We start from the raw sequence: 12,303 nt of genomic DNA on the forward strand, positions 1-12,303 counted from the left end.
TCCTTTTTGCTTCAGTGGTTGATGTGCCTTCAGCAACAATACATAAGCAAGACATACAACTGGTTTCTCTTATATTGCAGCAGCCATGATCCTTCATGCTGAATCTAACACTTCCCTGTCCTCAAACAAAAGGTTAGCACTCCTATATATCATTTTACTAACAGAACACACTGAGGGCCCATCCACAAAGGACCAAAACACGTGAGCTCACATGCTTTTACTGGAGGCGTCCAAATGACACCTCTGGTAAAAGCAAATTAATTCGAGACAAAGCAGGAAAACCCTGCTTTGTCCCAGATTAATTTGATACCTGGTAAGACCCAGATTTTTGATAAGATTCGGGTCTGTCCAGGTATGGTCCCAGTATGGCCCAATCCACACAGCTCTCTTGGGTTTTTCGGGCTGTATTTGCCCAGAAAACCCAAAGAGCACCAACCCCTTTCCCAGCCCCCCTCCCAAGGAATTAAAATAGAAAAGAACTTACCCAGCTACCATTAAGGTCTTGCTGGAGTCCTCCTGGCATGTAGAAATAATGTGTCAGGGGAGGAAGGGCAGGAGGAAAATTGCTCCTCACTCCCCCCCCCCTCCTTCCTGGCACATCATTTCTACACACCAGGAGAACTCTAGCAGGATCTTAATAGCAGCTGGGTAAGTTCTTTTCTATTTTAAGGCCTTTTTGGGGAGGGGGGTTGGGTGTCTGGGTGCCCTCCCAGAAGGTACTGGGAGGACATCTAGACACCCCTCTGGGAAAGGGTGGGTTTTGGAGGGAGGTGTGGGGACTTAAACATGTGCCTAAGTGGGTTTCTTAAACTTGCTTCAGCGTGTGTTTAAGTGCTGTCTGGATGCAGCCTGAGGATGTATATGGTGAAAGTAGCATTAACTATCCTGAACAGCTTTAGGGCCAAGCTTCATATAATTTTGTTTCAACTGTTCGTGTTACAAATAGCAGTTATTTGGGAACTGCCTGACAGATTATTTGGGGGGCAGTGGGAGACACACCACAGAACACATTACAGATGCTGAAGAAGCCAGTGTACATATTTCATTGTAGTCTAGCCAGGCATTGTCTAGTGAGACAAAATGCATATCTTTAGAGAATTGCATGAAATTGGATGCGTTTAAGAGAGGCAATCCTGTTCCTTGTTTCTAAACATTTTTGCTTTGGGGAAATCAGAGCTGCGGAATGTGGAGAGTGTTGGAGGTTGTGCTACTAGAATGAAAACAAGAGAAGGCACCTGTGCCTTTCTTTAGTGGTTGTGTAGAAGGGGGAATTTAAGCAGCTATTGCTTGCTACTTGGTTGCATGACAAGCAACTCCTGCCAAACTTCCGTCTTCTAATGTCAAGGTACAAGTGCCCTTTCCAGTTTTCAGCCTGGCAAACTACTACCTTCTCCTGCTTCCAGCTCCAAGGCTAACCGGTGATAAGAAGAATGCTGGCAGCTGTGTCATTCAGCACACGAAGATACTGGAGACTCAGCAAACCAGGAGGAACGGGGCAGGCTAGGTAATGCAGATATAAAAATAGAGGCTGCAGCCAAGGAGAAGAATGAAGCAGCCCAATTGTCTTGATTTGTTATGGGTTTGGATGTTGGTTTCAGAAGGAGACAAGGAACAGCCAGTAACCACCTAGAAAGCAAAAGCTTTCAGAAGATAGAGAAGACAGAAGAGCTTTTCACAGCAGCCTCTCACACAGTATTTGATTCTTAAACTCAGAAGCCTCAGTTTGCCTAGCTTCTTCACCCTCCAGAATAGTTCTAAGGAATCAAAGAATCATAGAATAATAGAGTTGGAAGAGACCTCATGGGCCATCCAGTCCAACCCCCTGCCAAGAAGCAGGAAATCGCATTCAAAGCACCCCCAACAGATGGCCATGCAGCCTCTGCTTAAAAGCCTCCAAAGAAGGAGCCTCCACCACAGTCCGGGGCAGAGAGTTCCACTGCCGAACAGCTCTCACAGTGAGGAAGTTCTTCCTGATGTTCAGGTGGAATCTCCTTTCCTGTAGTTTAAAGCCATTGTTCCATGTCCTAATCTCCAGGGCAGCAGAAAACAAGCTTGCTCCCTCCTCCCTATGACTTCCCCTCACATATTTACACATGGCTATCATGTCTCCTCTCAGCCTTCTCTTCTGCAGGCTAAACATGCCCAGCTCTTTAAGCCGCTCCTCATAGGGCTTGTTCTCCAGACCCTTGATCATTTTAGTCACCCTCCTCTGGACACATTCCAGCTTGTCAACATCTCCCTTCAACTGTGATGCCCAAAATTGAACACAGTATTCCAGGTATGGAACCTATAAATATGCCTCTCTGTGCCAGAAGGTGCATCTCTGACATAGTGGCAAAACAAGCCATCCAGCTAGGAAAGTAGTTGGTCCAACAACCAACCTTAAGAAACAGCTAACCCCTCTGCTGTTCCATCAGTTGGGAGGAGTGGTTCTAGGAGGCCTGAACCTGCACAGACTCATTTTCCATATGAAGAGAAATCCTGGATCAGACCAGGCATTTTAAATCCAATTTCTGTTTGCACCAGGATCGTTCATTTGTCTTTGGGAAGCCTATTGGAAGAACATGAATGTAGCTATATTTCATGTATGTTTTGAAGTACCAGAAGCACAGAAAAGCTGTGTGAGACCTAAAGGCTGACCTTATCTAATGAAGAAAGACTCAAGTTGAAGAAGTCTTTAGTTCACAAGCTCCATGGTGGAATTTTTCAGCTATGATAAACTTACAGTAGGGAGTTTGTCCTTGGGGATAAAATATAAATTCCAACTGGGAAGAGGACCATGTGAACACAAAGTACTTTTTTATAGATGTGTTAATAAAGAACATTTGAAGACAAGACACCTGCATTGTGTAGCCTTGAAAACTTACTCCCAGTTAACATTATGCAACTGAAAACCTATCTTTTAGCTGTCTTGTTGAGTACGAAATACTGAGAACAGGCATAAAAACCTAATAATGAATTTTAAATGTTTTGCCATAATTACATGTTATTTGCTATTACCTTATGAATTGCTTTCATTTAATAAGAATAGAATTGATTCTCTGTTGACAGAAAGGGGATAATTAGGTGAAGTTTATCGTATTGTTTCTTTTAACTCGTTAGTTATAAATATTTCTTTTAATCTACTCTTTAAATTATGTATATGTTTATGTTTGAAGTAAGCATACGTTCCTCTTTTATGCTTTCACAGTGAAACAAAAGAGTTTTTATGCTTTGAATACAAACTTCATAGAGACTTAAAGGGCTTAAATAGAAAGTTGAAATTTATTTTTCTGTGCGATTAATCAATGTCAGGGTTTTTTTTGGTTTTCCTCTTAATTGGTACTGATAAGAGTTGTTCTCAAATCTTTTTAATTACTATGGTACTAAAAAAAGAAAAATTAAGCGGATGCATTTGTGCCTCTAGTCACAGGTGTTTATCTACTCTGTAGAAAGGATAAACATGGAGTTCAGAGATTTATGACCTTTTCTGAGTTTCTAAAAAGAAGATTAAAGAGTTGAATCTGGGGAAATAGAGAATAATTAAACTTTTGACCCAACAATCAGTCCAAGCAGGTGCATTTTTAATTGACAAAAAGTTTTAATGAGATAGATTTTGAGTGAACATTCTTAAGTTTGGGAACTTGGGAACAGCCAATAAGAGGACACAACATATGCAATGCATATTACACCAACCCCTTTCATCCTCTTCTCTTATTTTATCAGATTTGTGGTTGGTAAACTTCTCTTGAAAGGAGAGAAAGACATCAACTTTTGTAGGGTTTTAGGCTGACGTTAGCTACTGAATCTTCTCTTTAAAACAAATTACTAGAAGAAAGGGTTTAGGCAGTGCAGAAAGGTGGAAAACAGAGAATAGGAGATGGGCAAAACTAAGCCTGGGAGAGAGCAACAGTCCTCTAAACCAGTGGTTCCCAAATGTTTTCAGTTATGGAACCCTTAGAACCATAGAATGGCCAATAAGAACCTCATCACATTGAGGTCAAAATTGTGGGCAGCAGCTGGGAGATTTGCTATGGATCATGGCAAATATAAACAGGTTAGCAGAACGTTGGATAAGCGACTATGCTGGATAATAAGGAGGGATTAAGGAAAAGCCTATTAAATATCAAATTAGGTTATGATTTTACAAATTAAGCACCAAAACATCATGTTATACAACAAATTTGACATAAAAAGTAGTTCAATACATGGTAATGCTATGTTGTAATTACTGTATTTACGAATTTAGCACCAAAATATCATGATGTATTGAAAACATTGTCTACAAAAATGCGTTGGATAATCCAGAACATTGGATAAGCGAGTGTTGGATAAGTGAGAATCTACTGTACTTAAAAAACAAAAATTGCAAAATGATAGTATATAATGACACATCAGATAAGAGTGAATGACCAACGGATTGTCTCAGATCAAGTAATAAAGGGGAGAAGAAATGATATCAAAAGATAAACAAGACAAGAGATATAGGGGCACTAAGTGCACTAAAAGAATAATATGCACAGCACTACATAAAAGAAGGAAGTCAATTTTATGTAATTATGTTGAGTATGCATGTGTAATTTTTGGTGTGATCTCTCTTTTTAAAATTATTTTGTTTGTTTGTTTGTTTGTTTGTTTTGTGTCCCGTCCCCCCCTTTGGACACTTGTCACTCCCCTGTAAGCAGTTGTGTATATGTTTCACACTTTTGTTAAATGTTTTCAATAAAAATTTAAACTTCTTAGAAGATATTTTTCCTATGGAACCTTAACTCTATCCTTGGTTTTTACCAAGCGTTTTGAACCCACAAAGTTCATCCTTCTTTCATCTACTCCCATTGCCTGAATGTTCTGTATAACATAGTAGGTTTGGAAATAAAGAGAAAATGTTTTAAATATAACCACAAATATGAGATTGCTCTGAACTGAATGAAAGGAGTAGTGGTACGCCAGTATTTCTAAGACAAAGAACCTTCTGGGTGTTGCTAGAAAAGCCCAGCGCAATCTACCATGCACCCAAGGAACTTTGTCAGAACTTCCATGTGCTTTCCCTGAAGATCACACAGGTCTGAAATGACAGACTGTGATAAAATGATATTCGTTGGTGAGTAGGTGCTTGGAGATAACCTACCCTTTCTCTCACATTAGAGGCAATTGAATCATTGGTCTTATGTGGTTTTATTTTTAAATCAATTTTAAATTTAAATTTTGAATGTTTTTGTGGAATCCTAGTGTTTCGCAGAACACAGTTTGGGAACCACTGCTCTAAACTCAATCTCAAGAAGCAGCTAAGGATCAAAAATTTTCTTAATTTTGTTTCACTATCTTGGCAGATCAGAGATAACGGTTTTCAATCCTTTAATTGTTGCCTACGGTGGTATGGCCACTGCAAGATATTGGGGGGGGGGGGAAGTAACCTTGTAGGTTTAAACCTTGTTGGAAACCCTTCTCTACCATAAATTCACTCTTCCTGAGCCTCTATTTGTTCATCTCCAATAGGCAAGATACTGAAACTAACTGGTTGTACAGGGCTGTTGTAAGAATCACAAGTAGATAAGGCAAAGTGTTCTGAAGACTCAAAAAAGCACCACACAAAAGTTAAGCATTGTAAATGATGACAAAGTGCTTAAAGACTGGTCCTTTTGGAGGCCAATTCCACTCATTCAAAACAAGCAAAGCAGTCAAGCTGAGCCTACAGAAGAGAAAGGCAACCCTCTTTTACAGTGTAACTCCTTCACTTAGCTTAAATCATGCTGTGGAGGACAACACTTGTTACGCTGCTTAAAAGCAAAAATGTCTTCTTTGCATGTATCATAGAGAATTTACATGTTATTTTAATCTGCCCTTGGACAAAAATAGTAAAGGAGATTTTGATCCATGCAATTCAGGCATACTGCTGTGAAGTTAACATGCTATCTTAATTATGATCAGAGCCTGGACTATTTTTAAAACAGCTTTAATTCCCTGGCTTCCCAAGCTTACCAAGACACAAGCTGTGTCTTCAAGCAATCTGTTGCTCCCTTACCAACATAAGGCAGCCTAAATTAGCTTTTTAAAAGAGTACTATCTCAATGAAGTATAAAGTCACCCCACTGTAAAGCTGGCTGCACATGAAAAGACATCTAGCCACCCCACCCCACCCCCCCTCTAAGAAAGGTTCTTCTGCATTAGGAATGGGGAAATCTGTGGTCATCTAATTGTTGGGACTGTAACTCCAATCAAACCTAGCCAGCATGATCAATGGTAATAGATTGTTGGGAGTTACAATCTAGCAAGATCCAAACAGCTACAGGTCCCCCATGTTTTGTTTTGCACATCCCTTCCAATGTATAGTTCAAAATGTACAACACAGCAAGATGGAATGAGAATAAACCAATTTATGTATTCACTCCCTATATGTAACAATAAATGCAATACATCATCCATCAAGCCATTGATCTTATTATATGTTTGATCTCTGTTAACATTATTAGTTAACCTCTGTTAAGCAAAACAAGAAAGTGGCAGTCAAAAACATTTTATCCCCCTTTCTTTGTATCTTCTAGTTCAGTATTATCTCCTCTAGTGGTTCCAAAGTATGGCTCTATTGGGTTGTTGACATTCTATTGCCCAGAATCTCTGATAATTACTCATGTTTATTAGGGCTCAGCAAAGCACCTGAATGTTTGACAATATCTGGGGATCCAAATTTGGAGACAACTAGCCTGCATAGTCTGGTTTTTATTCATTAGGGGATCAGACAGGGAACTTTTGCAGCACATCCTGAGAGGCCAGGGATTGAATCAGGCAATTTTTGCATTCAAAGCAGATTCTGTACTATTACTGACCTACACCTCCTGGGAAATATCTGTATTCCATATCTGACTATTTCCAATATCTAGTGTTTTGGTTTTTTTAAAACTGAACTTTCCTGCCATATGAAAGACATTACATTTTGTTTTGGGAAGTTTTCTGCTACACTGCTAAAGTGATACAATCCAATAGAGGACAGGAACTACTGACTTTGCTTTGCAAACATGGCTTTATTGTCTCACATTCCCATCCTACTGGTGCAAACGGGTCCATGGTAAGTGCTGCATCCATCCAGTGGCATGGTAACGCCTTCCCAGGGACCCTTCTGGTTTTCATGAGTTCACTGATTCATGCTAACAAGTTTCGGAATAACTTTCATTGGAGAGGAGCATCTCTCTCCAGTCTGCCTCTATAGCTTGCTGGCTTCATTTGGCTTCCCAATCTTCCCTCCATCTGGTAATGGCATGTGGCATATTGTGACAATATTTGATTTCTCATTTGTTGCCATGAATTGAACCATTCAGAATGGGTCTAGAACTTCTGGCAGATTAGAAACGGGTTTTCATCCCTGTTACTTTGGAGATGAAGGCTGTCAAAGATATGATCAGCGTGGTGGGGGGCTACGGGACCTGCTTCACTTTTTGGTAGCCCTGCCATTCTCTCTGAAACCACATAGGAGCTCATGGGGAATCCAACTTCTCATGAATTCCCATCTCCCCTCCTCAACAGTCAGGGTGAGGTTAGGCTAGTGATTATCACAGGCCAAGAGGCAGGCTGTCTCATGACTGGATCCACCACATCATCAAATACAAAGACTACAGCTGTAATCTAGAAAGATTGTGGCTAACTGGGAAGTTCTGTCGTCCTTTGCCTTCTGCAATCAGCTCACCACTTCTAGCTAGGTCTGCAATCTCCTTATCTATGGTAAACATTCACTTACCCTGAATGACGCCTATCAATGCTGTTGAACAGCTCCCACAGTTCTTCGGAGCTGAGGATGCCATCAGCACAACAATTTTTAAACTCTTCAAATGACAACTTCCCATCATCTACATTTAAACAAAGGAAGAGGAATAATTATACCTTTACAAAGAGAAAGCAACATCATCCCTGGCATGCTATACTGTCTAATTAATTCAGCTTGTTCTATACTAGGAGGATATCAATATAAACATGTGAGGCAAATTCATCAACCATAGCAATGGTAAAGCTGTATCAGAAAATGGAAGAATCGTTTTTTGTGGACTACAGCTCCTCAAAGACCTCAGTCAACATGGCCATGCTCCAATATATATTTTGCCATTAATGTTGGTTAAATGCCAAAGTGGTAGAACTGAGCCTAACTGCTCCATCCATTTCTAACTTTGAGTAACCAATACAGTTAGTGGCAACTTAAAAACAGGGACAAGATGTTTTGTTGTTATGCACTTCCAAGTCAATTCTGACACAGAACAATCTGAGTACATATAGGGGTTTCTTGGCAAGATTTATTCAGAGGTTTGCCATTGACTTTGTCTGAGGCTGAGAGAATATTACTTGCCCCAGGTAACTCAGGGGTTTCCATGGCTAAGTGGGATCTGAACCCTGTTCTCCAGAGTCATAGTCCAAAGCTCAAATTGCTATGACATGCTGGTTCTCACACCAGAATGGGGTGCTCAAGTAAAGGAATGTAAAGACTCTTCCAACAACAGGATCATATGCAGGCAGGAAGAAATGTCAGTAAAGGTTTGTACAAGTTATCAATGATCATTATGTAGACACAACATCAATAGGACCGTAGTAGTTTAACCCCTGGCAGCGCAGCAGGTTAAACTGCTGAGCTGCTGAACTTGCTAACCAAAAGGTAGGCAGTTAAAATCCAGGAAGTGGGGTGAGCTCCAGCTATTAGCCCAGCTTCTGTCAACCTAGCAGTTCGAAAACATGCAAATGTGATTAGATCAATAGGTACTGCTCCGGCAGGAAGGTAACTGCACTCCATGTAGTCATGCCAGCCACATGACCTTGGAGGTGTCTATGGACAACGCCAGCTCTTTGGCTTATAAATTGAGATGAGCACCAATACCCAGAGTTGGACAAGACTAGACTTAATATCAGGGGAAAATCTTTACCTTTACTATTCTTTCTTAGTCACATCTTGTCAATGGAGGTTAGTGTTGTAGACAAGTCACTAATTGTTTGAATAATTTACCTAATAAGCAGTTGTGAGACAAAATTTTGATAGAAGGGAGTCAATGCTTGTAACATGACCTCCTCAGAGAAGAGGTGGAATAGAAATAAGTTAGTTCATTTTATTTTCTACTAGCTGTGCCCGGCCACGCGTTGCTGTGGCGAAGTCTGGTGGTATGGGAAATAAAGTATTGAGGAATTGGTGGTAGTTAAGGTCAAGGGTAAAGGTTTTCCCCAGACATTAAGTCCAGTCGTGTCTGACTCTGGAGGTTGGTGCTCATCTCCATTTCTAAGCCGAAGAGCCGGCGTTGTCCGTAGATTCCTCCAAGGTTATGTGGGATGACTACATGGAGCGGCGTTACCTTCCCGCCGGTGCAGTACCTATTAATGCACTCACATTTGCATGTTTTCGAACTTCTGAAGTGGATTATATGGTAGTGCGGAGTCAAGATAATCCAGTGCAAAGCAGATAATATAAGATTATAAATGGGTTATATAGCTGTGTGGAAGGGCCTTGAGTCTACACTGCCATATAATCCAGTGCAAATCTGATAATCTGTGGAAGAAGTCTAAGTGAGGCCTAAATCTGCCTGTCCCCTAACTGAAACCTGGCTGTCCCTTGGTTGCTAGGCAACCAAGTGGGCAGAGATTAACCCTCTAAACTGGCAGCAATTGGATAAAAAAAAATTATTGCTCTCCCTCTAATTAGGACTTTATTTTTCTTTTCTTTTTGTTGTATCAACCTTGAGGCGTGGATGATGGGTTGTGTTGTCAAATTTTGAGGTTGGGGGGCCTGTACTTTTGTTGTTTTGTGAATTGCCGTGATGCCATCACTCTTTTATATATATAGAAGGGCCATTTAAGTCCTGAGTCCATTAAAAAGCATGTGTTGCCCATCACTAACATTTGAGAAGAGTGAAGACTACACCAGTGGCGGCTAGTGGATTCCATACCCGGTAAAGGAGTTGTTCATAGTGATGAACCCTGTCCCCAGAATAGGTAGCTCTTTTAACATTCAGACGAAAACCTGGAATTGCTTCACCAACCCACTCACATGGGAGCTACCACTTACCAGTGGGCTACATTTTAAAATCCTAAATTGCCACAAGAAAAACAATCAAGGAAATCATGTAGCACCACTCACCATTCTTGTCGGCTCGCCGAAAAATCTAAAAAAAAAAAGAAAGAGTATTCAAGTCTAGCTTAGTATGTAAATCTTCCTTTTGTATATGGATGTTAATGAAAGTACAAAAACAGCTATCTCAACTAGCTATATCAATGTAACAGCCGATATGATGCCAGCCCTATCTAATGAGTATCTCTAGGGTGGCCTGTTTTAATGAGCAGATTTCTTTATTTGGGAGGCGGTTAAAGGATAGCATTTGGTTTGAAGATGTCATCTTGTTTGGGCTCAAGAAACCTTGACATGGTTTATGAACACATCACACATTTCTATTGAAGTTACAGGCATTGTTTTTAAAATTTGCTTTCATACAAATTAGCATCTCCATGAAATGGGGAGGTAGGAGACCTCTATGTTCTTGTATGTCCCTTTCACTGCAGCACAAAAATAATTCCCTTTTGTATTAGTAGCCATTAAATACATGCATGTTTCCCTCCTGTTTGATCCCCATTGGTACTGTAGCATCAATGAAAAGAAAAATCCATGTTGTGTAAACTGCACATCACACACTGGCATGGCCAGTGTCTCTAAACACACAGAGAGATAAAAGCATGGCTGGAACTCAGTGGGCCGAAGAAGAACCCTGTGTGAATGAAGCACCATCTGTACATTTCCCAAAGAAGAAACGGGTTGACATGCCCCAAATCCATGTCTCTGTACTATATCAAGTGATGTAAACCATCATAAATTTTGTTCCAGAGTCAAGAAGGAATCATTTCACAATTTTCTATGAACATTTTTCTCTTTCTGAGAAGGTTTTCAAAACTGAAGTTTATAAAGACTATTTATATTTTGAGACCCATTCTACGTTAAGGGAGCAGTGTTTGGGAAATTGAGATATCCTTGGCTATCAATACTATAGGAATCTGGTGAAACTGAAACATCAATATGTGAGATACACTGTGTTTAGATCAGAACTGGAACTGTCCTTTTCCTGTCCAGTGTTGGTTTTTCTACCAATTATGGGAAAGCTAGTACTACAGTGTTAAAGTCTGAAGTACGATCTTTACTGAAACTCTTGATCATGTAGAATCCAAAAATTCAGGTGGCTATCTCAACCAAACCCGATTCTAGCAGTTTTCATATCTACCAGGAACAAACACTTCATAAAACCACCTTCAAATTGGTGCAAACCACAATGGATCACACCATTAGAGGGGCTTACACCAGAATGACCACCTATCAAATATTTCAGCATATTATTTTTATTTTTTAAATTCCTGCAGTCAGATATACACAAAAACATATTTTAAAAGGCTGGCTTAGGCATATTATCTCAACATACCTACAAGCCTAAAACTCTATGTTAATTTATTTTTTAATCTTCTCGTGCACATTTTTAAAATCTTCTCATCTTCTCATGCACATTTATTCTGGTTAGAGCTGTCATTATTATCCAGTTACAGCAACGCTTTCAACTTCTTCACGCGGTCCTTTTAGGCCATGCCATTTTGCCAGCAATTCCTGATGAAAGGGAAAGCATGTGCAACGTCCTGCTTGCCCTCCCTCTTTCCCTCATCATCAGTAGGGATGAGACAGATGGGAGAAAGGATGGCAAAGGATGTCCCATTGCCCTTTTCCATCATATGGGGGGAAAGGATGAAAGTGTAGGGAGCTGTGTAGAAGCTATCCAAAGTTGTGATTAAAAGCAGTAAAACAGGGCTAAAATGCCCCGTGTGAAGAGGTCCTTTGACTCATGTAGTTTTATCTGTATCCGCTATAAGCATGTCCTGTTGTTTTCATTGTTACTAGTTTTTTTAAGTCACTGGTTTTGTCAAATTTTCTGATGTTTTAGCTACTATATGCTCTAGTCTGGTACAGCAGAGTGATACCATGAATTACCGATCTGGGTAACACCAATCATAATAAAGCTACTAATTCAAATATATTCGATTACTACAAGGATAGATCATAACAACATGTCATTGCTGTGGAGGTGGCTTTCCGTTCTAGTTACCCTGAGGATGATGACTAAATTCAGAGGGAACAATGGAGTCTAAATGAGATGGCAGACAATGTTATTGTCCCTGCTGGGCCTTTGACACTGTGAGCCCTGAGTTCATCATTACATCATTGAAGACAATTTATCCAATAACAGCAGCTAAACAGTGCTTAGTATGAAAGGGATGGGTTTTCTTGGGACACAATTTTGGCTGCAAATTTAGAGAGCTGATCCTGTTTTCCAA

The 12,303-nt window shown here is 40.2% G+C and overlaps 1 protein-coding gene across 1 annotated transcript in view; it reads right to left on the reverse strand.

Annotated features, from left to right (window-relative positions):
- necab3 (N-terminal EF-hand calcium binding protein 3) overlaps window positions 1–12,303 on the reverse strand; it is a 103,985-nt gene that overhangs the window by 48,325 nt on the left and 43,357 nt on the right. The window contains exons 2-3 of the mRNA XM_008109993.3: window positions 10,079–10,103; window positions 7,709–7,817 (exon numbers count right to left, since the gene is read on the reverse strand). Coding sequence (XP_008108200.2) covers window positions 7,709–7,817; window positions 10,079–10,103 — 134 coding nt within the window. The remainder of the gene's footprint in view (window positions 1–7,708; window positions 7,818–10,078; window positions 10,104–12,303) is intronic.

Source organism: Anolis carolinensis, chromosome 4, assembly GCF_035594765.1.
Source record: "Anolis carolinensis isolate JA03-04 chromosome 4, rAnoCar3.1.pri, whole genome shotgun sequence".
In the NCBI taxonomy this organism is placed as follows: domain Eukaryota; kingdom Metazoa; phylum Chordata; class Lepidosauria; order Squamata; family Dactyloidae; genus Anolis; species Anolis carolinensis.